Source organism: Mytilus edulis, chromosome 5, assembly GCF_963676685.1.
Source record: "Mytilus edulis chromosome 5, xbMytEdul2.2, whole genome shotgun sequence".
NCBI classification, from domain to species: domain Eukaryota; kingdom Metazoa; phylum Mollusca; class Bivalvia; order Mytilida; family Mytilidae; genus Mytilus; species Mytilus edulis.
In genome coordinates, this window is record NC_092348.1 from 81,272,333 (window position 1) to 81,297,836 (window position 25,504).

General features: G+C 31.9%; 1 protein-coding gene across 2 annotated transcripts; it reads right to left on the minus strand.

Moving 5' to 3' along the window:
• Positions 1–846: 846 nt before the first annotated feature.
• On the minus strand, positions 847–24,455 carry LOC139524564 (protein starmaker-like). 2 transcript variants are annotated; one of them, XM_071319417.1, is made up of 5 exons: positions 24,316–24,455; positions 23,445–23,597; positions 22,428–22,868; positions 6,536–6,589; positions 847–3,924 (listed from the first exon to the last, which is right to left on the minus strand). In XM_071319417.1, exons 1-5 carry the CDS (start codon positions 24,371–24,373, stop codon positions 1,454–1,456), a joined length of 3,177 nt encoding a protein of 1,058 aa, XP_071175518.1. In that variant the 5' UTR covers positions 24,374–24,455; the 3' UTR covers positions 847–1,453. The 2 variants fall into 2 exon arrangements, with proteins under 2 accessions (XP_071175518.1, XP_071175519.1); XM_071319418.1 differs by lacking the exons at positions 22,428–22,868; positions 23,445–23,597; positions 24,316–24,455 and adding an exon at positions 15,271–15,346.
• Positions 24,456–25,504: the final 1,049 nt, after the last annotated feature.

Consider the following 25,504-nt stretch of genomic DNA (forward strand, 5'->3'; position numbering starts at 1 on the left):
GGTATCACTAGTCCAGTAGTCAGCACTTCTGTGCTGACATGAATTATCATTGATATGGTCATATTTATAAATTAACTGTTTAAAAAACTTTTAAATTTTTGAAGTACTAAGGAATTCTACTCAAGGAATACATTACTTAAGTTGTATTTGGCAAAAGTTTTAGGAAGAGAATCTTATTCCTCAATGCTCTTTAACTTCGTACTTTCTTTGGCTTTTTCAACTTTTTTGGATTCAAGCGTCACTGATGAGTCTTGTGTAGACGAAACGCGCGTCAGACGTAAATACAAAATTTATTCCTGGTATCTTTGATGAGTTTATTTTTGTTTATAAAATGATGCTAAGGGTTTTCAATCCAATATATATTGTTTTCCCTTAGCCGTAATTGACAAAAGTTTCGAAAATTTCTACCATTTTATTTTTGAGTCTGCCCTACAACTGTTTGATTTGAGCGACATTTATGATTGTTATGTAGACAAAACGTGTGTCTTTCGTACCAAGCTTTGTATCTTTGAAGAGTTGTCGGCGGCTGTTTTTTTTATTAACGTTTGAACATCAATGCCGAAAATCCTTTTACTTAAATCCAACTAAGACCACTTCCAATATATGATATAATAATATCATTTACATGTAGCATCGTTTTGATATTAACGGTGTAATTTCATTTCTTACTATTTTTTTTCATCGTTTATAGGACTTCATATTTCTGGATTTGAATCAGGAATACCAAATATACCGACACGTCGAATCAAGACAAATGGAAGAATTTCAATTGAGCAAATTAGCAATAATAAGAGGAATAGGAATAGTTAGGTGCTAGTATATTCGAAGAAAACAAAAAACTGTTCAAAAATAAATGATTTATTCTACTTCAGTAAAATGATGTAAAGTAAGATGATCAAGCAAAACTAAATATGAATTGTTAACATTTAGCTTCTATATTAAAAGCATTGCATTTCACACATGCTATCATATAATACATTGAATACCAGTGTGTATTCAATAACATCAAGTACGTCATACGAAGAACAATTTACTTATAAGTTGGTCCCATTGGCACGCATACCACATCTTCTTATTACTACTTAATGGTTATGTTTTACATAATATTTTTTTTTCTACAAACAAACACATTTATATTGTAAGTTTCAATTTCATTGAATATACTTCGAATTGTATAAAATATGTTTCAAACCATTGTTCTTACAGATTAAATATTGCATAACTTACATTAGGTAGCACTACAAGTCAATCTTGATGAAGTGTTAATTAACATACTTGTTTGCATATTATTAAATACTTAATAAATGTTTATATGGATGAGACATCATTGCAACGTTTTAAATGATACAATTGATAATCATACAGCTTAAAGTAAAATATAAGGCAAAGATAACAAAAGGTGAATTCCATACATTAAAAAGTATGCAATATTATCCAATACAATGATATCTTTTTATTTTGTTGTGTCTAAGAGAAACAATTCATTTCTACTAGATTTCCTACTGGATTTCCTTCTTGATTTTTTTAATGGTCGAACATATTCCGATTCGTTTTCGCTGGATTCATAATCGTCAAATAGATCGTTTGTTTTCCTATTTGGTCTATTTAAAAGTACACGACCTGACAATTTAAAATGAAGTCTTCTTTTGCTATCTGAACGAGTAGGTTCATCGGGAACTCGATTACTCCTTCTGACTGTTTGAAATCTAAGTCTCATATTACCGTTGTCTGAATCATCATCATATTGTTTTACAAACGATTGCTTTCTCCGAATCTCATTTCTACCAACAGGTGCACCAGTGACTGCCGGTTCCAGCTGTGTCTTGGCTTTACTTTCATACTCATCTGGATCATCATAGTATTCCCAATCATCGTTTTCCCAGGAAGAATCACTCTCCCAGCTAAAATCATTGTCACCACGTCTTAACCTATTAGTGTTAAAATCTTTTCTTTCATTATCGGTTTTAACATTAGGCGAAGAATTATCAGTTAATCTCGGTTTGATGACTCTAACATTATTTGATGTACGACGAGGTTCACTGCTATCTTCCCAGCTGTCGCTATACCAGCTGTCATCATTGTCAGACCTACGATCATATATAACATTAGATTTTGGTTTTGATTGAACTATCGCCGGTTTGTTAAATCTTTTCTGACCACTTTCTGAATCTTCCCAGTATCCGCTATCAGAATCGTCCCAGCTGTCACTATCGTCATACATAACCCCCCATTCCTGAAATTTTGATTGTTTTATCTGAGCATTATCTTTATAACTAGTTACCCCATCAGAAAAATCAGACTCTGTACTATCGCTAGGATGTTCCTTTCTGCTCCTTCTAACTGGTTTCCGCAAACCAGTCGGTTGTTCATCGTTAGTTTGTTTCTCGTCTATCAATTTAGTTTTAACTGGTTTACTCAACTTGTCTGCGCTATCACTGTCACTGTCCTCGAAGGAATCCCAAAACGAATCATCGCTGCTTGATTCATAATTTACTCTTTTCTTCATTCTTATATTTCTTTTTTCTCCTTCTTCTTTCAAAACCTGGTTTTTGCGTGTGTCATAATTATCGGTATTTGTGTCTTCCTTGGAATATATTTCACTATCCCAATCGCTGCTATCACTTTCATCTGACCGTTTAAGTTTGTTTTCTCTCGTTAAAGTAAAATACGGCCTAAAGGGTTGAACTGCGTTCACTATCCTTTGTCTATCTCCTGACAGAACATTTCTTTCCGATGAATCACTATCCCAGCTGTTGACCTCCCAACTGTCGCTTTCCCATCTGTCGCTATCCCATATGTCGCTATCCCATCTGTCGCTATCCCACCAGTCATCACCTTCATCCCTTGCAAATGTTCTTCTACCGTCATGACGTTTTTTGAAACTTTTTTTCGATTCCCTAGAATCAACTTCCCTTCCTCCTTCTTCTTCTACTTCTCTTTCTCCCCCTCTATGTTGTCTAGGTCTTCTAGTTTTACCTACCTTTGTTTCGTCTTGAGGTGTGGTTGTTACGTCCACTCCATCAATTGGAGTAACACGTGTTTCCTCTTGTTCCTGTTCACCGGTTACAGGCATAAACGTAGTTTTCACATCTGTTGGAACTGCTGGGGTAGTTGGAGGTGTTGTTGGTATTGTTTCTCCTTCACCTCCATCTCCTCCCTCTCTAAACTCAGTAGAAAAAGTAGAAGGTTCCGTACTAGTTTCGTCAGTACCCTGTTGCTCATCATTTGGATTTAAATTTCCCTGTGGACTTGTTTGAATAGTTTCTGTGCTTGTAGCGAACTGATCAATACCATTTTCTGATCCAGTTTGTTCATTTTCATTTTGTGAACCAGTTTGGCCATTTCCATTCTGTGGTCCAAATTGATCATTTCCGACTTGTGCACCGTTTTGGCCATTTCCACTGTTGTCAGATTGCATACTGTTTTTACCGTCTTGACCATTTCCACTGTTAACGTTGTCAAATTGCATACCGTTTTGACCGTCTTGACCATTTCCACTGTTGACGTTGTCAAATTGCATACCGTTTTGACCGTCTTGACCATTTCCACGGTTAACGTTGTCAAATTGCATACCGTTTTGACCGTCTTGACCATTTCCACTGTTAACGTTGTCAAATTGCATACCGTTTTGACCGTCTTGACCATTTCCACCATTAACGTTGTCAAATTGCATACCGTTTTGGCCATTTCCGCTGTTCACGTTTTCAAATTGCATACCATTTTGATCTTGATTTTGGGCAGGCGTTGTTACAGCCATTTGGCCATTTTCACCATCATTTATGTTTTGGCCCTGATTCTGCGCTTTGAGACCGATTAAAGAAACTCGTCCATCACTTCCCCCTATCATTTGTTCCCTAAGTTGACTTCCCATATCTGTGTTACCATTTGCCTGACCATTTCTGTTGGATAATCGTCGACCATTGTCTAAAATAATAGTGATTAATGCTATTACATTATATGAATTTTGCTTTTTTTAAAAGTTTTTATAGTGAATATATATATACTCTTATTTTAGACATTTTACCTATATTACCTATTTATGTCAGATTGTTTACTCTCAGATTGCTGCCAATACAAGTGACATATTTAGCTAGCTAAAAAACCAGGTTTAATACAATAAATTAGTTGTATTTGGAAATGCTAGAATTTTATTCAATAATAATTAAATTCAGTTATTGTAATTATATAACTTGGTATGCCTATTATTGATTTAAATTGACGGTGTGTTCGATTCATTTTATACTGGTCACTTTAATATGCTAATTAGTTTAGCCCGCGAAATGTTAGTCCGTGCTATTTACCTCGTGTGGTCTGGTCATTTGGATTCAAACCTTACACGGAGCTTGACCAAAGCTATAGAATTTACCCGCCCTCCCTTTTCCCCATTATGAATATTTTCTGCTGCTTTTCATTTATCGTTTCAGTTTTGGAAGAATGATTATAGAACCACTGCAGCGTCATGGCATATATAATAGACTGAGTTTGGACCTTTTTTGTATTGTGAATGGACAGGCGTAATTTACTTTAAGCTGCTATGGACTACCCAGTGGCTCCTGATATAACTTTGTTACTGCTGGATCGCCCTTCAGTAATTCAATCGTCATCAAATTTTGATTGACAAGTTGATTGTGTTTCTTTCTTGCAATAAATGCCATGACAAATTTACAGCCAAATAAAACATAATTTCTTTAGTGATTTTGATTGATAGTTTATTTGTTGGATTCATTAATTACATCATGAGGTCAAACAATGATAATACAGATTTAAACAATACAAGTACACTTACATTTTATCTAGGCCCCCCTTTCAATCTATGTGTGTATATATATTTATATACAATAACTCTAGCAAGTCAGGATTATGATAAATGCTTTCCATTTTATTGTATTTTCTTTCGTTTGATTTTGCCATATTATGAGGATCTTTCCGTTTTGATTTTCCTTAGAGTTCCTGGTTTATTTTTGTTATTCTACTTTTTAAGTCCTTTTAGTACATGAAGCATCTCACGTTTTATCTTGGTTTTCAATTATTTTGTTCTAAGCATTCCAAAGAAAATGTAAAACAACGTTTTGAAAGAATCAAATCATAAGTTGGTATTTTCATGCACTAAAAATCTTTAAAAACAACTATTAAAAATCAAGTGATTTTAAATAAGCTGTTTATTTTGCAGCGTATCGCTTCCTTTATATTATACGATCTCTGACAATACATTTCTGACTTCTTGCAATAAAAAAAACTAAAATGTCCATCATTGCTCATTATTTATCCAAATGTCTAAGAAAGAATAACTGAGTTAATGAATTCATCATGATTTTATTTATAAGGAAATTCATACACAACTCTAAACCTTATTAATATATATAAGTTTCTTATTGTCAAGCGTCTGTCATTTGCATATAGTTACTTAAACTGTTAATGACACTTGAATTAATTTCGTGATTAAAAGGTGTATCTCCTGCTGTATGTTTTGGTTGTTGAAATAAACACGAGACCTGTTGAGCGTCTTTATCGAAATTCTGCCAAAAAATGGAAATCAATACAAAAATAATATGATACAAATTTAGCAAACCCATATAAAACATTTCGATTTCCGATTGTTCAGTTAAAAGATTTATAGAACACAAGAACTGAATTGCATGTATGTCTACAAATACCTGTGAAGGGTAGATTGTCGCCCATAATTAAATGATTCAGTATTTAACTATCTAATCAATTGGTACCGTAATAGAAATTTTTTTTTTCAGAATAGCGTCATAATGACAGATATATGTTTTGTAACTTTGTAATGGAAAAACAGCAATAAAGCGCTGACTTTTTGTCTTTTGTTTTTGGTGTGTCATTGTGACATGGATTGATACCGCATATCATTTCTTTTCTATTTCATTATCATACGTTTAAATTCTGTCTCAACACATAAGCGATATGCTTTTGCAGTTTTAGATCTTTAGATACCAGTATTGACGAATGATCGACAATTTTACCGATTGTATAATGCTGTGGACTCAATATAATTGTAAAATACCAATTTTCGTGGATTTCGTGGGTACAAGAAAATTACGAAATTAATTGTTGAACGAATTACAAATTTGCTGTATGTTTATATGCAGACTTTTAAAAAACCAAGAAATCAAATTTCCACAAAAATGCAATTTTCCTAAATCCTCGAAAATTGAGAATAAATGATTCCACAGTATTTCCGAATGAGACATTGTGTCTGAAAGTGGATTTGAATGACAGTTGATACATACATAGAAAGAGAAGCTTACTATGATGACTGATGACTTTTCAATTAATCATAAGTTTTACATGTATATATTTATATATGTACAACCAAGTCTTGAATGAAAACACAGTTCAAATCTATGATTGCGTTGGATAAAACCGCAATTATTAAACGTGCTTATGCAAAACGAATTTCTTGGAAGAAGGGTCTAAATACAGCACAAGCAACATTTTCCAAAAGACCAAAAAAAGTAAAAAAAGTATATTTTAACAAAACGCATTTGACTAGCATTTATGTATGTATATATATTACCTTTCCTACTGATAAGGACATCCCCTTGTTCTACTCTGGACTTAATATCTATAACTGAAAGAAAAAATGCATCGAATTTATTCCCATGTGATATGATAAGAAGACAAATTTCAAGCATTGATAATATAAAAAAAACATTTGCATTAAGTTGATTTTCTATTTAATATATTGATATTTATATTAAAGTATTTCATGAAACAGTGTACTGAGTTATAGTGCATGATCAAATTATATGTGGTGCATGGAATACTTATGTATGTCATAGTTGGAAATTTGACACCATCCAAGGACCGTACATCAACAATGATTTTTTTATTTGGACAAAACATAACTAGTTATATCGTTATTAGAGCAACACGCATACATTGACAGGTCTGTGTTTTCCGCAAGCACTTATTTATTTTATATTCTTTGACGGTACACGGAAGTAAGTAAATAGAATGCATCGCAAAATTTCCCCAACTTTCTTATTTATAGTTTTAGTCCTTCCCCTTGACGATTACAAACGATGTTCAGAAACAGGCATACAAGATACTGTATGTTAATGGCCAAACATATAGAGACCATAAGGTAATGTATGTAAATTCTCCGCGTAAATTCAAAGTACATCACAGTTTGCTTTTTTTTTTAAATTCATATATACGCGACAGAAACTACAATTATTTATTGAGCGTAAAAACCAAATAATCACATGACGAGGTAAAATCTTAACATAAACATCACAATTTACTTTTAATATTTATAAACAACAGCGCAGTTCTATAGATAAAATAATAACGAATTCATCTCAAGGTTCTCTAGGGTAAAATCAGTGAACTCTCCAATGATCTGTTATAAAATATTCGATTGCACTTTACTAGTAACTGCTATTAAGCTGACTTTATCATTTTGCTTCATACAATTTACTTATAACGCTGTTGTATCTTAAGTTTAGGGAGTAAAATTAATAAAATATTCATAAGAGCTGCAGTTTATGCAAATAACAAATGAATATTGTATAACATGAATATTTAGTTGCACAAATGCCGTACAGCATTATGAAAATAAATGCTCGTCGATGTTAAGTCAATAAACCAAAAATTTATTTTACAAAGGCATTTTTAGAAACGTATTAAACCGCTGACTTTGACACTGATGAAAATGATTTAATCAGTTTTCTATCCAATGTAAAATTTGTCACATCCGAATTATTTTCGTGGTCATGATAATTGAAAAAAGAGAATATTTCACTTGGATGATAATATCCTGTGCTTAAATATCATGTCAAATGCCAAGTATGATAGATTCGGAAAATGTAATATATTGAGTGATCTATCGCTGTATTTTCTTTACAATCATTTCATTTTAACTAACAAAAAGAACTCGTTTCTTTGAAATGTAATAATAAAACACCTCCTTGGTATACAACATAAATATCTAAGATGTATAAGACAATTTAATTTATATTTGTTTTACAAATTTAAATAAGTATATCATCTTTAAGAAAACTTCTATATTTTTTATAACCCTTTAAAATAGAATTAATCGTAAACAGATGTGGTATGATTGACAACAAGACAACTATCCATAAGAGACAGATAATTTAACAACTATAGGTCATTGTACGGACTGATCAATTACTGAAATGTATTTCATGCATGTAAGAAAAAAATGTCGATCTTTTGAATTTTTTTTGGTGTACAGTGTACAATAGACGAAACATAATTAACGATTTACATTTAAGAGTGCAAAATGGGCCAATATTATTTCCTTGATAAAAAAGGTTATATAACAATTGGAATTTAAACGATATTTGAATATATTCAAATTCAGGTATTTCACATCCAATTTTTTATGGAAATATTCTTTATAAAGCACAAAGGTGTCAGTATTCACCTCAGAAACTTACAAAACCTTTGAATAGACTTATTAAGAAGGGATATAATTACGATACTGTTGTCAAGTCATTAAAGATTGCATATTTTGGCGTTAATATTGAGTCACTGATAAGGTCTTTGCATCGAAACACATTTATTCTAAAAACAGTTGTTGGCATGACACGGGTTATGTTCTTCTCATATATGTTATGATGGTATGATACTAAACCCCTAACGGGAAGGATTGTGCCTGATGTTCATATGATGAAATCATAATCTTTCAGTCAGTTTAATTGAAGTCTGGAGCTGTCATGTCAGTTAACTGCTAGTAGTCTGTTGTTATTTATGTATTATTGTCATTTTGTTTATTTTCTTTGGTTACATCTTCTGACATCAGACTCGGACTTCTCTTGAACTGAATTTTAATGTGCGTATTGTTATGCGTTTACTTTTCTACATTGGTTAGAGGTATAGGGGGAGGGTTGAGATCTCACAAACATGTTTAACCCCGCCGCATTTTTGCGCCTGTCCCAAGTCAGGAGCCCTTGGCCTTTGTTAGTCTTGTGTTATTTTAATTTTAGTTTCTTGTGTACAATTTGGAAATTAGTATGGCGTTCATTATCACTGGACTAGTATATATTTGTTTAGGGGCCAGCTGAAGGACGCCCCGGGTGCGGGAATTTCTCGCTACATTGAAGACCTGTTGGTGACCTTCTGTTGTTTTTTATTTGGTCGAGTTGTTGTCTCTTTGACACATTCCCCATTTCCATTCTCAATTTTAAATGTTATCCGTTCCTATTAATTTGATTTAAATAGTTTTAATAAAAAATCTGATTAACAATAAATTTCGATAACACACTGAATAGCCGTATGATTGGTCAGCTGTCTTGAAAATAAGTAATCTCTTGATACCTAAAAAACACACAAACTATCTCTATTATAATGATTATAGAAATTGACCTTTCTAAAAAGCTATTGAGAACTTCGCAGTAGCACAATTCAGGAAAGGGAATTCGGTACAGGTGTTCGACTGTTTTAAAAGCCTACTTGAAAGCAATTATTGATTTTGTTTTGAAAATCACTACTCATACAGATCATATGAAAATGATCACACATTTATGTATTACAGAGCTATTTAATATACAATTGACATCTTAATTAGATGTAAACAACACGAATCATTACACTATCTATGTAAAAGTATAATTACATAGTGTTTAAATAAACTTAACAGAAGTATGATATGACCCATTGACATACATATTTCAGTCCATTTTATTACAGTGAAAGTACAATTTATTCATATAAAGTTTTCTTTAACATAATAGCGGCACGTATAAGTATGCCTTTATATTAGAAAAGACCCATCACCTAGTATGTATTCATTGACATTCTATAGCAATTTAATTTAGCATTCTTTTAGGACCCCCCCCCCCCTGGTAAAAAGGTAAAATAGATTGGCATAGGGTTGAAAAATCGAATCTTGATTTAGGCATCAGTAAATTACCCATGTTCAAATATAGTTCATCGAATGAGAGTACATACCTAAGTTAAAAACAAAAACTGGTGAAATAACATGAACTCACTAAGGAGCGAACACAGTGCGTTAACAGGGTATGTGCTTCCTGAATTATAAAGACCTCAATGCGAATCCACATTCAGTCAAAATTTAACAATCAGAAATAGGACGCAATCAGTACAAGAACATACTATACAACTGTTCTGGTATCTTAAGATTCAAAATTATGAACACATGTCGCCGTAATGAGTTTGGAAAAATATAAACCGTATCAGCTAACCAGTTCACGATGCTAACTATAACATATATGATGAGTCAATTTTAGTCATTCGTCCTCATAACTGTGAATTAGTTTTCGTATATGGAAAATACCTCGACTCTTGCAATGTCATACATTACAACATCTTTGTCATTTGGTCGAGATCTGTCTCATTGGTAATCAAACCATATCTGTTTTATGTTTTATCGACTTCTGAGGTCCGATAAGTGTACAAAATCGAGTGTGTAACGTATCCATTGGCATACGTGAACGCCATATGACAGGCCATAGCGTATGAAACTGCTTAGAAATGAGAATCTGACAATTGAAAAGTTGAAAAATTGTGGTATCAAGCCGCCTATCTGTGTCAATATCGAGGAAAATATCAGGCATATTTTACATCTTGATAATATTGTTAGTATTTCTAATCGTAAGTCTCTAGGATTCACTCAATATACTGCAAAGAAGACAAGTTTACATATCCCATAAAAATGTCTAGTTTTTGAGGTTGAAGTTCCTCATGCATCGTAAATGACACATACATTTCATAACTTGTGCGGTTTGTGTAAAGTTATTATAATGAAGCTGACTTTTAAGACAAAATACATTCATCCTAAAAGAGGGACGAAAGATACAAGAGGGACAGTCAAACTCATAAATCGAAAATAAACTAACAACGCCATGGCTAAAAATGAAAAAAAAACCAGACAAACAATAGTACACATGACACAACATAAAAAACTTAAGAATAAACAACACGAACCCCACCAAAAACCAGGGGTGATCTCAGGTGCTCCGGAAAGCTACTTTTTACAAGGTAACACATATTTCAGATTTTGAACACTATCATAGTTTTGTTTTCAATCAGTAGCTCATCTGTAAATATCATATTTTCGTCAAATTATTATATTGCATGACATTAAAATGAAGTCATATTAAACATTTATATTAAAGTAGATGGGGTGGCTAAATTATAATCCATAGAATCTTTTAATAATTTGCCAAAATGTAGTTCATATCCTGCTTGTTTAAAAACATTAATAAAAAGAATGGGTCACCGGAATTATTTTCACACTACAGGTTGTGCAAAATTGTCAAGATTTTGTATAGATTATGCATGGAAAACCCAATTTTCCGCCATAAAATTCAAACCGCACCATAGAATTTTGAGATAAAATATGAGAAGATAGCTCCAATATTATGCTTTCAGATAGGAAAAAGAAAAAATGGGGTCACCGGACTCGTTTTCTTGCTACATGTAAAAATGGGTAAATTCCTAACACATTCTATTGTAAAAGTAACACTATCTGAATTATCTGCCCTTGCATTTGAGTTGCCTCCCCTTATTTTACAAAGTTGGAAAAAAATGAATCAAACAAAAGAAATCTTTTTTTTGTAAAATACAATCATAAATATGATCAAACATGGCATTTTCTATATTATCATGACCTTGTTTTCTTGTATTTCAAAATCCAAGATGGAGGAAGACACCCTATCTACCTTAAATAAAATCCGTTTGTCCAAATGTTCAAGCGTTTAAAGGTTCACAACGACCAGTTATCGTATAGATTTTAATGTTTAAGGTTAAATCTATTTTTCTGAATTCAAGGATAAGTATTGCAGTCTCACATCTAACGCAAACTGGTGGAAAGGAAGTTTTTCTACTTCTTTGGTACTCTTTCTATTATATTCATTGTTATATAATTATGTGATAGTCATTAACTCTCATATGGTGTATGCAGTTAATTGAAAATATTTTCAATATGATACTATCTAATGCTTATCTATATGATAGCTTAAATCAATTTGCAACAGTCGTTCCAAAGAATACAAGTCATGTTCATTGTCAAAAATGTTTTTACAACAAAGTTTCGGTTGTATTGAAGGAGTTCACCTATTTCTTAAATGAAATATTGTTTCATCGAAAATGAGTTTTAACTTTTAACTTTTAATGTTTTGTTCTTATGCATAAATGCTTAATAGACTAGCTATTTCAATTGAAAAATAGAGTCAAAAGTAGTATACTCCTGTTCAATAGTCATAAAATCGATTAAGTGCAAAACAAATCCGGGTCACAGACATTAACCGAAGAAAAAATATTAACTATAAGAAGAAACAGATGTAACAACATTAACATTGTTAATTTGTGTGAAATTCTGACGATTTTAGACATTCATTTGCCTTTTAAAAATAATGCCGATGGCAATTGGATGTATGAAAAGACTTCATGGAAGTTATAACGAGTGATATGTCTGATTTTTTCTAGATAGGCAACATAAAAAGAGACAGTTTGACCTAAATTATCATATTGTGTAGCATATTTTCCCCCTTATTGCTGTGCAGGTTTCCTGATGTGTTTTAGATTTTATTTTTACGACACATTGTTTGGATTGGCAAAGGGTTGGTTTGTGCGCGCGTAAAACATGTTTAATCTATCACAATATGTGAATGTACCAAATCAGGTTACCTAGACTTTGAGTTTATCTTTACTCTTTGTCACTGTTTGTAGGTCTGGCTATTTTAGACGTCAGGTGTTGGTTACTGATGTTGTCTATAGTGCTTTAAAATAATTTTAGCGAATTCATTTCCCCATGAAAACATCGTATAATAACTCAAGAAGAAATGATAACAAGTAAAGATAATTGAAAGCAGCAGTCTTCAAATTGTAAGCCAGTTTGATTCTCCTTTGTGAGAAAATGTTGGAATTATTGTAAGGTGATAAAACAATCGACACTTGAGGGACAAAGGATAGAAAGAGGTGCGATGGATAGAAATCGACCTTATGCAAGTTCACGTGTAAATGTACATGTATAAGACTGTGATTGATTTTCAAACATGCAATAACGATATAAGAAATCATCTTTTTTCTCTTTCGTAAGGTTTTTATATCTACTTAATTTTTAAACAGATACAGACTGTGCCAAGAGATTTTTTCAACCCAAAATACAGATTTTTTTATATTTTCAGATCTATTGCTATCCGACGTAGCTCATGTGTTATGTGTTAAGTACTACTGAGTAAAATTACAATTAAAGTTTATGTACACGTCTTCAAACATGAGAATTTGGTTAAAGATAAAAAATAAAAATAAAAAATGGTTTCTGACATAAGAATATACATGAATTTACATTTCTGTCTTAAAAAACCTCAGCCAACCCCTTTATTGGTATACTCAACAGAAGTGATCGTTCGTTGACACATTGGCACCTTGTCGTTTGTGATATATTTTTCAAATTGTTGTAAGAATACTAGAAATATACATCCTGCAATTCATGTTTGTCTTTGGATTTTAAAACGATTTAATGCAAAAATCCAAAAAAGAAAAATCCAATACTTCCAATAAACAACCTAACGTTTGAATAAAAAAGATATGAAATAAATCTCTTAAATTTGTTCAATGCTGTTCAACTATGCAGTTATTTGTAATAAACTGTCGTTAAATATAAGTCCCTTATATAAATCAGTTCAATAACAAAAAGACAAATATAAAGACAAAAGTGAAATAGTGTTAAGAAATTTTTAAGTAGTATCAAACCTCTAGATCGCACTAAAACACATTAGGTACCATGGTTTCTCATTAAAAAAAAAGTGTAAAAGATAAAACTTCAATCCTAAATTTCTCTTGAGTACCAGTATGGAATTGAATTTTTTACATATTTAATTCATTTGGATATGAATTTTACATACATTTGGATATCCAAATAAGCACAACATATACATGTCTTCACATCATGTAGACGTTATAAATCATAAGTAAACAACGGTGTTTTTTTAATTATAAAATTATAGTTGATAAATGTATGCTTCTTATAGGGACATAAAAAACATGTGTTCAGTATGGTATGCATGTATACTATCATTAGTTCGTTATATACGATGGCACACATAATGAACATCCTCATTTTTAAGAATAAGGAATAATTTAACAATTTATAGGCTATTTGTTCCTACAGAATTTATCTGCAGAAACTGTAAATTGTTTGTTTTAAAAGTTACCGTGTAAACAGAACGGTTGTAAGTACCCTGATAGCTTGATAATAATACAATAATATTGCGGTCTTTTTGTCACTTTCTTAAGTGACTTTCTAAAAGTGCGCTATCATGTTTGTACGATGTACTTTTTAAATCCATGTATCCTTTTTGATTACTTCTGTAAATGGTTTCTAAGTATTTTTAGGGGGGGGGGGGAGTGGAGGGGGGGGGGGGTAATGTAAATTTAGTGTGATAGGGGTGATTTTTTTAATTTGATTAGCTGTCTACTTTCGTACTTTTATGATTTATGAAACAATATGGCCGATGCTAATGCTATTGCACCTCATACGAATTTAATATTTCTTATGTAATCTTTGCTTAGTTTGCACGTAGCTCTGCAAAGCATAATAAGTATAAGAGACATTTTACCTTTAACTTTATTTAGAATTTTAATCCAATAACAAGTTTATAAACGAAAATGTCACGATTGCTTTGATCTTCATAACGGTAATTATTTAAGCAGTCCAATCGGAACAACATACAAGCCGACATTCAAACATAACAAAATTTTGGTTTAATTGTTTTTAACAATTTAGTTTATTCTCTTACAATTACTCGTTTCTTGAAAATCGCAAACCACAGTTTAATTCAGAAAGGTTGTAATTTCAAAAACGATTCCACAAATTGCTAAGTGCATATGTTATCAGATACCGCTATTACATTTAGTTATGGACTAAATCCAATATTTAGTTACCCTCTACATATAATAATGTACGTGTTATCAACCTTTTTAATTCTGGAGAGATAACTTAAACAGAAAGATATATGGCGGGATTGGCAGGGTCGATTTCAAATAGTTTATGTTTTCCCAATGCTTAACATCTAACACCGAAGATAAAAAGAAATTGCTTGAGAAACGTTTCCAGAGGTGATAGAAAATAATCATTTCTGAAGATAATAATCATAAGAAATACAAAAATGATTTGAATTCTTATATTCTAATAAGTGATTGTATGTTAAATATGATTTATGTTTTCTATAATTTTGATGATTGTTTAAATCACAATTATAAAATAGAACTTTTCATTCATGCCTATTCATTAGCATATAAAACATAATCAGTACTCACTTGAAGCAGAAACGCAGAAGCATGAGAATAATAAGTGAAGGAAAAACGCATGCGTTCCCATGTTTGAGGAAGTTCATTATGTTACCGTAATGTTGTTTATATAACTTTCCACATTGAAGGATTCATGTCTATATTTACATCTAAACGTATACAGTTTGAATATCACGTTGTATCATGACGACAAATAGACAAGAAAAATCATCTTTGCTTACAATGAAGGCATTAATAAGATTCAAATTAAAAATAGTTACTAAGGGATGCATGAAATAATTTAAGAAACACAGAAAACGTAATTAGAAAGATATAAAACAAATACATCGATAAGTGTCGGTTGATGGCAAAGTTTGAATCGATCATCCAAACAGGATTTTTTATATAACTGCTTTGGACTATTTTAAATTGTAGTAAGAAGTATTTACACCAACACTATTATAAACACTGAATGAATGAATCACAATCAGTAAATAACTTGAAAACCCAATCACTCACACTACTTCAAGCTATGTCATGTTTCTTTTGTCAGAAAAATGTTTATGTTTTTTTATGTTGCACTGTTGTTCAAGAATATGGAGCCCGTAATCATTTTGAACCCTGCCAAAATTCTCTTTGTGCCATTCCCTTATTTTGTAAATAAATAAGATCTTTATAATTTTGCTTTGAATGTTTAACATTTGTCATGTCGGTCCCTTTTTTTAACTGGGTTAGCGGTATCGTGGAGTGAGGTATCGGATAGCTGGAAAATTATTACATTGGCAATCATACCAAATCTAAATATTTAACGTAACACATCAATTTAGCAAAAAGGACAAATAAGCACTATGTATATTCTGTGTACGGTCCCCTTTGAATTTATATTTTTACAACATTTTAAAGTATTTAAACTCGAACAATTGTATCTTCAAGCATTCAACAAGGTCTAGTTATAAAGTCTGTACACCAAGACTGTCGCCGTTATTTTTGCTTGACATAATAAGGCTGCGAAAAATGTTTAGTCGTCGAAACTGGGATATGAAAGGCTTCTGTAAAGTCAAGTACTCTTCGACGCATACACTGTCATTTGCTTTAACTTTTGTTTATTATTGTTGTGCCTTGTACCGACTAAATGACCCAATGTCTTACTATTACGGTAAATTATTTTGTGGTGTTAACCTACAATACCAGGCTACATAGAAGGTTGAAAAAGGGGGAGCGAAAGATAGCAGAGACAGTCAAACTCGTAGATCGAAAATAAACTGACAATGCCATGGCTAAAAAAGAAAAGACAAACAGACCAATAAAAGTATAAAAGAGCTATTGAAAATGAAAAACTCAGCAACACGAACCCCACCAAAACTGGGGGTGATATCAGATTCCGGCAGTGTAAGTAGTTCCTGCTACACATGTGGCACCTGTCGTGCTGTTCATGTGATTCCAAACCCGGTAAATAGTCTAATTCGGTAGGTCACAATCGTGAAAAGGGAACGGGATTGTAGTTACGACATAAGGAACATATCCGGTATCAACTGTGAAAAGGATATCTCATAACGGCCAACAAACTTGTGATGGCGTCCGCACAATTTACGAAGAGGTGATTTTAATTTTACCAAGATAAATGAGTGAATACAAATAATATGTTTAGCTTCATTGCTAAATACGTTGAACTTAATAATGGGAATACTTATATTTTAAGTTGTCTTTCTTTTCACAATACGTTGTATTCAATATCTTTAAAACAGTAATAACGTTTTGTATACACATTTTTTACATTTCAAAAGCTTGTAATTATTTGGCATAATTGTTTTTAATTCGGACGTTCTCAGCTCGAATTACAAGCAAGCCTGCTCATTCGAGCTGTATGCATGCTGCTGAAGTCATTATGAAAATTACCATTGACGTTTGTATTAAAAAATATAAATTGCCTAATAAAGTAAGTTGTTGATGAGAATATGATCAGAGATTCATGTCTTGCTATTTGAAATTCTACAAAATCATGAAGATCACATTTTCTTGAAAACTATTTCCATATGAAGGCTGTTTTTGATCATGACGAATGTTGTGACCATTGCAGAGAAGGCCGGCTGTCATCAGCACTACCAACAATATGTCTGTTATGTTGTGTGAACTTTATCCCCAATTGATAGCCATACTTTTTTTATTATCAAATATTGTATTCTATTTATTATGATATATTCCGTTTGTCTTGTATAAATTTATAAAACTATTCTCGACTTTTACTTAATTCATTACCATTCTATTGTCAATTTCCGATCCTACTCAACAAAAGATCTGAACTGTACTCTAATATTCATGTATCCTACTCGACAAGTTATTTACTACTGTTGCCTTTATTTATTTATATTACATTAATCTTGATTTTATGACTCACTGTAATTGTTCTTGTCAGTGTAAAACAAATATGATTAAGAGTTGTATTAATTTTAATGATGTTGACTACAAAAAAAATACGAGGTTTAAACCACCATTTTGTACATAAGGAAATGCTTGTACCATGTCAAGAATAATGAGTTGTTTTCCATTCTTTTTAAATGTGTTTGATCTTTAGATTTTACCGTTTGTTAACTTAAAGGGACTTTCCGTTTTGAATTTACCTTTAAATTAGGTACTTTGTTACTAGTATTTTACTTTGCCATTTGCTTTGTCATTTAATAAAAATTTAAACTAAATATTGCACATTAGATGTTAAACCTTTCTGCAAAGGTATGGAGTGCTTCACAGTATCAAAATTGCGCCAGTTTTTGTGTTTTGAGGGGGAACCAATTGTTTTTAAGAACATCAAATATTGATTCATCTAAAAGTCCCTTCTAATAAACACATTGCATATGAAAATCATTACCAATTGATATGTTTCTCAGCTATCTGACAACCATTGCTTTACTAAAAAGATCGGCAGATATACTTATTAAAGAAGATGTTGTTTTAGATAAACTCATCATATACCAGGATCAAAATTTTATATTTACGCCAGGCGCGCGTTTCGTCTTAAAAAGACTCATCAGTGACGCTCGAATAAAATAATGTTTAAAAGGCCAAATAAAGTACAAAGTTAAGACCCATTGATGCATTTATTTCTAAATTAACTACATTTTCTGTTTAATTTCAGCCCTTTGATATATTTGATGATTTAAAAAAGTTATCCTATACTTGTATAGTGCGGATTCATTTAATTTCGTGGGTACCAATTGTCTTGGTTTGAGGAAACATTGTACTTTGGGAATATTGAGTATTTGATTTCGTGGTTTTTCCAAAGTTTGCTTTCAAAACAATAGAAATTTTGTGCTTTGTTAAAAATGTAAAGGAGTAGGTTCAGTAAGACCCCTTTTTGGCCCCACAATTAAGCAGTTTTGCAAAATTGTGAAAATGTAATCTTTTAGCTATTTTTTGGAAAGTAGAATGCTTCTGCTACACAAATATGTGCTGTTTTTGACAATACAATGCACATACATCCTGTACTATCATCATAAAGTCATGCTAAATTACTGAAATCTTCACAATTATAGCATTTTAGTTAAATTTTAGACGGTTTTCGTCTTAAATGAAAGTGGCCGCATTCGTGTTCATTCATAATATTGAAATGCAAGTTGTATTTGATGATAATACATAACATATATAAAGGTTGAGGATGAACACGGATGCGGCCACTTTCATTTTTGACGAAAACCATCTGAAAAGTGACGTTTTTTGGCATATTTGATAGGTTTTTCATATTTAAGCTTCAATCGGAGCGTTTTTAATGACTGAATCAGTTAAAATCTTCAGCATAAACTAATCGAATCAATTAAAATAGACACTTAAGTGTTTAAAAAGTGTCCTAAATATCTCGTTAGATAAAACTGAAATTTGGGCCAAAATCGGCCCTTACCGGACCTTCTTTTTTGGAGTTCATATGATACCACGAAATCCCCACAAATTGGGTCCCACGAACATTAATGAATCCACAGTATACCTGCATATAGAACGATTCCTCCTCTTCCCCAAAAGCGTATCATCCAACAATGTGTATCCACCTAGATCTGGAAGCATTATAATTGTAAATAGCGTACATCGAATGTCCATATTGTTAATAACATTAACGGTACCAATTTTTCTGCACCAGATGCGCATTTCGACAAATAATGTCTCTTCAGTGATGCTCGTGGCCAAAATATGTAAAATCCAAAGCTTATATAAAAGATGTAGAGCTATAATCCAAAAGTTCCAAAAAAAGTATAGCCAAATCCGTGAAAGGAATCAGAGCTTAAACTTCCCTATATATTTTGTTTTCTTTTCCGTAAGTCCTTTTTAATTCTATAATCTATTTCAGAAAATAGAACCTTAGTGATCAACCAGAACTTACTTCTGTTGCGTAACATTTTTAAGATAGATTATAGAATTGTGAGCTTCTTATATATAGGAGATTTTTTTTTTATTATCGGTGATTTATGTGATCAACGATCAACAGAATCGACTTTATTGAGGGCGTTATAGGTTTAGTAGATTAATTTGATTGAGATTATTTGATTGGAACTTCGAAAGTTATTGTATATCTTTAAAAGCATCGTGGATAAATAGATACGTAAATAATAAACTTGCAATTAAAAGGCCTATACCGTTTTAAAGAGAGGTAAAAAAAAGTAAAAGGACATTTAATCTCATAAGTTGAAAATAAATTTACAGCGCCATAACAAACAAAAAGTAAAAGAACAAACAACAGCCAACTGCACACAAAAAACACACAAAAAAATAAATACCGAACAACATAAAGCCATTAAAACTGGAGTTGATTTCAGGTGTGCTGAACGGGTTAGCAGATCATGCCGCAAATGGCACCATCGTGTTTCTGATATACGAATAATCCAAGTCAAAGTCTAATTCGGTAGGCCACCTTCAGGAGTGGGCATGATTGCGGTTACGATAATTGTAATACATCCGTTGTCATATTTTATCAAATTACTACTTTTTATCATTTAAAGGAGTAGGTCCGGTAAGGGCCGATCTTGGCCTCAAATTTCAGGTTCATCTAACGAAAGTTTTTGGACACTTTTTAAACACTTAAGTGTCTATTTCAATTGATTCAAATAGTTTATGTGAAATATTTTAACTGATGTAGTCATTTAAAACGCTCGGATTCAAGCTTAAATATAAAAAAAATTATCAAATGTGCAAAAAAAACGTCACTTTTCAGATGGTTTTTGTCAATAATGAAAGTGGCCGCATCCGTGTTCATCATCAACCTTTATATATGTTTTGTATTATCATCAAATACAACTTACATTACAATATTATGAACGAACATGAATGCGGCCACTTTCATTTTAGACGGACACCGTCTAAAATTAACCAAAATGCTAAAATTTTGAAGATTTCAGTAATTTAGCATGATTTAATGATGCTAGAGCGCGACATTTGTGCTTTGTATAGTCAAAAACAGCTCATATTTATGTAGCAGAAGCATTTTACATTCCAAAATAAAGCTTAAGGATTACATTTTCACAATTTTCTAAAACTGTTATATTTTGGGGCCAAAAAGGGGTCTTACTGAACCTACTCCTTTATTATAGATACACGGATTAAACTTTTTTTAACTCAAGACGTGCGTTTCGTTAAAAAAAACCAAGCAGTTAACAAAATCAACATGAAAGACTGAACAAAAGAAAAACCACCTAAATCTAAGAGTGATACTTGATTTCTGGATGGTTAAATAAGGCGAACTAATTGTTCCATCTTTTCGTTGATTTAAGTAAGCAAAATAAAACATTAGTACTGAAAGTTTAAATCTGACAGGTTTTACAAAGGATAACTAATTAACTACATTTATAGAAAATAACCTATATGAACTTGTCAGTATTTGATGTTATCATACTGTTTTATTCTAATCATCACTGTACTAGTTGTATTAAATTCATATATTAGGCAACATTAGTAAACCGATTTTCAAGTGTTATTAATAGAAGAAGAATATACAAAGGAAACAAAAACTAAAGGTACAAATTTATCTCCATAAGAAGTATAACCGAACTTGTCGACAGAGTATAAGTCTCCTGCTATGGTATAACCTGCATAAATACGATAGTTGGGGGATTGTATGATTTATATCAATTGTTTGGTGAGTCTTTTGTTCTTTTTGTTTTTATTCTTGTATCTACGATGATTCTAAGTAAAGCATGTTAAGTACTGCATTCTATTTTTATACCAACAAAGGCTATGAATTTTCAATCCACGACACAAAATCAGTGCATGCACAGCTAACACCACAAAATAGCAATGAAACAGTGAGGCCTTCTAAACGGAACAAAACAACTCTCACCGTAAGTTTAAGACGTCACCTGTTTCTTTTGATTATTATATTTATAAAATCATTCAGATTTATCAAATATCTAATTTTTATTTATATTTGAGTGATAGCTGTCATGTTGGTGATTACTTTACATCTTGAAAACATATTACAATTCCATATCAAAATTGCAAATGAATGATTTTAAGACACCTGTCATACAAATCGACGTTGACCTTTGACACAACACGTTATGTTAACAAGTTGATCAATAGTTCATACATTGTCTGTCTTAAAAGTGACACAAGCTTTTACAAAAAGTAAACATAGTTAGTTATGACGGTAAATGGACATTCAGGGCAAAATGTTTCCTCGTTGTAAAAAGTGTTTAATATAATGCTAGTAACGATAACTTGTAAAATATTCACCAATATTTCATTATTTTTATATATAAATAAGTTTCGTTTTTTACCCTTGTGAAATATGCACCAGGACATTGTGGTAACTACCACAGTACAAGATTGACCGCAATTATTTACCAACAACAAGATGTACTTGGGACTAGTGTTTAACAATTATATCCCCGTCAATGATGTTGACTAAGTGACATTTCAAATATTTAAGTTTTAACCAAAATGAAATGAGACCATAATAGGAACTAAAAACTGATCACATGATATAGAATTACCAGATGAGACTGGCTGTTGAAAAAAACATGCAACATATTGTGTTACGGACAGCCGAAAATATGAACATACAGGCGAACGAATGTTAACAGGAGAATAACTGTAGTTATTGCAAAGGTTTTAAAAGTATGAATGAATACGGAATTTCTATCCATTGATCCAAATGCATAGATATATATATATATATATTCATTTAATTTACGAGTTTAAAGACCCCTTACCTGGTTGTTTAATCTTAATTTGAAGTCCATTATCCGTTCCACCATTTGAAACTGACTGTTCGTTGACAGAACTGCCATCAAAAGTAGACTGGCTAACGATATCATTAATATTAGCCGCCTGATGGCCGTTGACAATACCATTTTTAAGAGCAGACTGAATTACGTTACTTTCACCATTTGCGACATTATTAGAACCCAACTGGTCATCTACTACAGGCTGTTCAATGTCACTTCTCCCTTTATTATTAGTTTTCCTTTTGATAAAGTCGTCATTTGAAACGATTTGAACATCCATGTTTCTGTCATTTGGGATGGGTTGTTCGTTCCTATTTCCCCCATTTAACCTTCGTTGATTATAGGTACCTATACTTCCATCTCCTGAGAGGGCAACTTTTGTGACATCTGTTTTTCCAGCTGCAGAAAGAGAAGGTCTTAGCCCGTCTAGAAAATAAAAAAGAATAAAACCAATCAATGAAAGCAATTGGCACAGGAAAATGAAACATTCCACCGAAATATTCAGCGAATATTGGCTTTTTCCCCTTTCACTGATTTTTTAATTCAATTTTAATGTTACAATTCATTAATCACAAAGTTATAACGCGATGTTGGTTTTTAAAATTTTATTTTTCCTAAATTTGATAGTTGCATGAACATAGTTTTACTTGTTTTACTTTTCATTTTGAACCTTGTTATGAATTTTCTCTTCTAATGATAATATTCATTTAAGTGATCAATTGTTTCTCTTTGAATTGAAAAATTGTATCAATTATCCACTCTGCATAGCATGATGTTTTATCTGATGTTATCTAATCAGACTACAATCAGTAATTGCTACCGTTTGAAAAAAGGGCTAATCGAATCTCATATATTTAAATATGTATACAAAACACAATGATAAATAGGAAGGTAATGAAGAGAATAATACGCCAAAAAAGTAATGATAATAATACATAAAAGATTTGCATCGATCTTGATATGAATATGCAACAACCGTCATTATAGTTGAATATAACATACCTGGTGTTAATCTTCTCCTGACTTTGTATCTATCTCCATCATGGTGAATTCTAATGTTGGCCCTATTGCTGACAATGTATACATCGCTCTGTATACCTCGTCTGGTGTTAGGATCAACTATGAAGTCCCTAGCATTTCGATCAACTACGAATCCTTTTAATTAAAAATTTAGCTGATTTGTATTTAAATGTGTATGTTATAAATTCCGTGATTAACTAACACTCATACAGTAAAACTTATCTTTAAGACACCCTGTTCCGAAATTACTAATATATCAAAGTACATTGTTCGTGAAAGATGTAGCTATAAGCTTAATGTTATAGCTTTAGATTAGTAACTAAGTTAAAACAAAAAAAAATAATGATATGAACTTCGAAAACGATACAAAATAGAAGCGAAAGATACAAAAGGGACGTTCATAAAAAATCCTACTTCAAATATGAACAGACAACATTTTTCTATAACTGTGGATTCATTTATTTTCGTAGTTTTCACTTTTCGTGGGTTAAGGGACAGATATAATTCCGTTAATATTTGATTTCGAAGTTTAATTAAGGCTGCATTAATACCTATGGAAAATGTGTATACCTTGTGACGAGAATATTCGTTGGTTGTTTAACTTTATAACCAAATTTAGAAATATTGGTATCAAAAGAATAAAATGAATCCACATTATTGATTAAGCAATGCTGTTAAGATTTGACAAATAACACAGAAATACTATTGAAATAGACAAAACAAAAATCAAAACTATAAAAATACTAAAAAAATAATAAAAAGATAATAATTCTTATAGTTCGTTTGAAATGGACATAGTTTGTCTACAAATAAAATAACCATTAAAAAAATATAAAAGTAAAAAAATACATACGAGTCCATGTCGGATTAAACAAAAAGCACAGGAGAAGGAAATCACTCCAACCTGTCATCGTGGCCTTCTCTGTTCTAACTTTTAACTGGTATTATACAATACAATACTTACTAAGGGGCCACATACATCAATTGTTTTCATTGAAATGATTATATTAATTTATTCTGACAATTGTTTGTTTGTTTTTGTTCGGAACATGAATCCATTATTAGGAAATTAGAGTTTTTTGTTTAATAAGCTATCTATATATTCTTTTTACAAGACTTTAAGTGACAAGGTACATTATTTACATCATTATCAGTTTAAACAAAAAATAGATTCACTGTGTTATTAATATAGCCTTTGAAGAATCAAAGTGTTTGTCATCTGTGTATAAGAAGGAAGCCGACAGCATTAAGGATTGCGTAATACCTTTCGTGCCGGATGCAGAACGGTCTAATTGTGCAACGTGCACTCTTATGTCTATTTAAAGTCTAATTTATCATTAGTGAAATAACATCTGCCACACCACAGGTTGTTTAAATATCTCATTTATAACATAACGATTGTGCATGATAAGACTTTAAGGACAGATTAATATTCAAAAGGGGGGCAAAGATACTAAAGGGACAGTCAAACTCATGATAGAAAATTAACTAACAAAGCCATGGCTAAAAAAAAAGACTAACAGACAATTAAAGTACACACGACATAACATACAAAACTAACAACTAAGCAACACAAATCCTTAAAAAAGGGGGCGATCTGAGGTGATCCTGAAAAAGGGAGAAGGTTTGGTACCATTAAATCGTTTAATCCCGCTGCAAATGTTTGCACCTGTCCTAAGCCAGGAATCTGATATACAGTAGTTGTCGTCCGTTTATGTAATTTATAAGCGTTTCTCGTTTCTCGTTTTTTTATATAGATTAGACCGTTGGTTTTCCCGTTTGAAAGGTTTTACACTAGTAATTTTGGAGCCCTTTACAGCTTGTGCCAAGGCTCCGTGTTGAAGGCCGTACATTGACCTCTAATGGTTTACTTTTTTAAAATTTTTATTTGGATGGAGAGTTGTCTAATTGGCACTCACACCACAACTTCCTATATCTATTGATAGTTATACATTTGTTGTACTATTTCTACCACTCTACCACCTAGGCCTCAGTGTTTCACAGATGACCCCGGATATGTTTCAATTGTTGTCTTCTTTTTC

What these genes read in the sequence shown, in the direction of transcription:
- LOC139524564 (XM_071319417.1), bottom strand. Translation starts at nt 24,373, where the DNA reads ATGACAGGTTGGAGTGATTTCCTTCTCCTGTGCTTTTTGTTTAATCCG. An exon ending in GTTTAATCCGACATGGACTC is followed by an intron (nt 23,598 to 24,315) that starts GTATGTATTTTT and finishes TTTAATTAAAAG; the next exon opens with GATTCGTAGTTGATCGAAAT. An exon ending in TGTCCTTATCAGTAGGAAAG is followed by an intron (nt 3,925 to 6,535) that starts GTAATATATATA and finishes CTATTATTTTAG; the next exon opens with ACAATGGTCGACGATTATCC.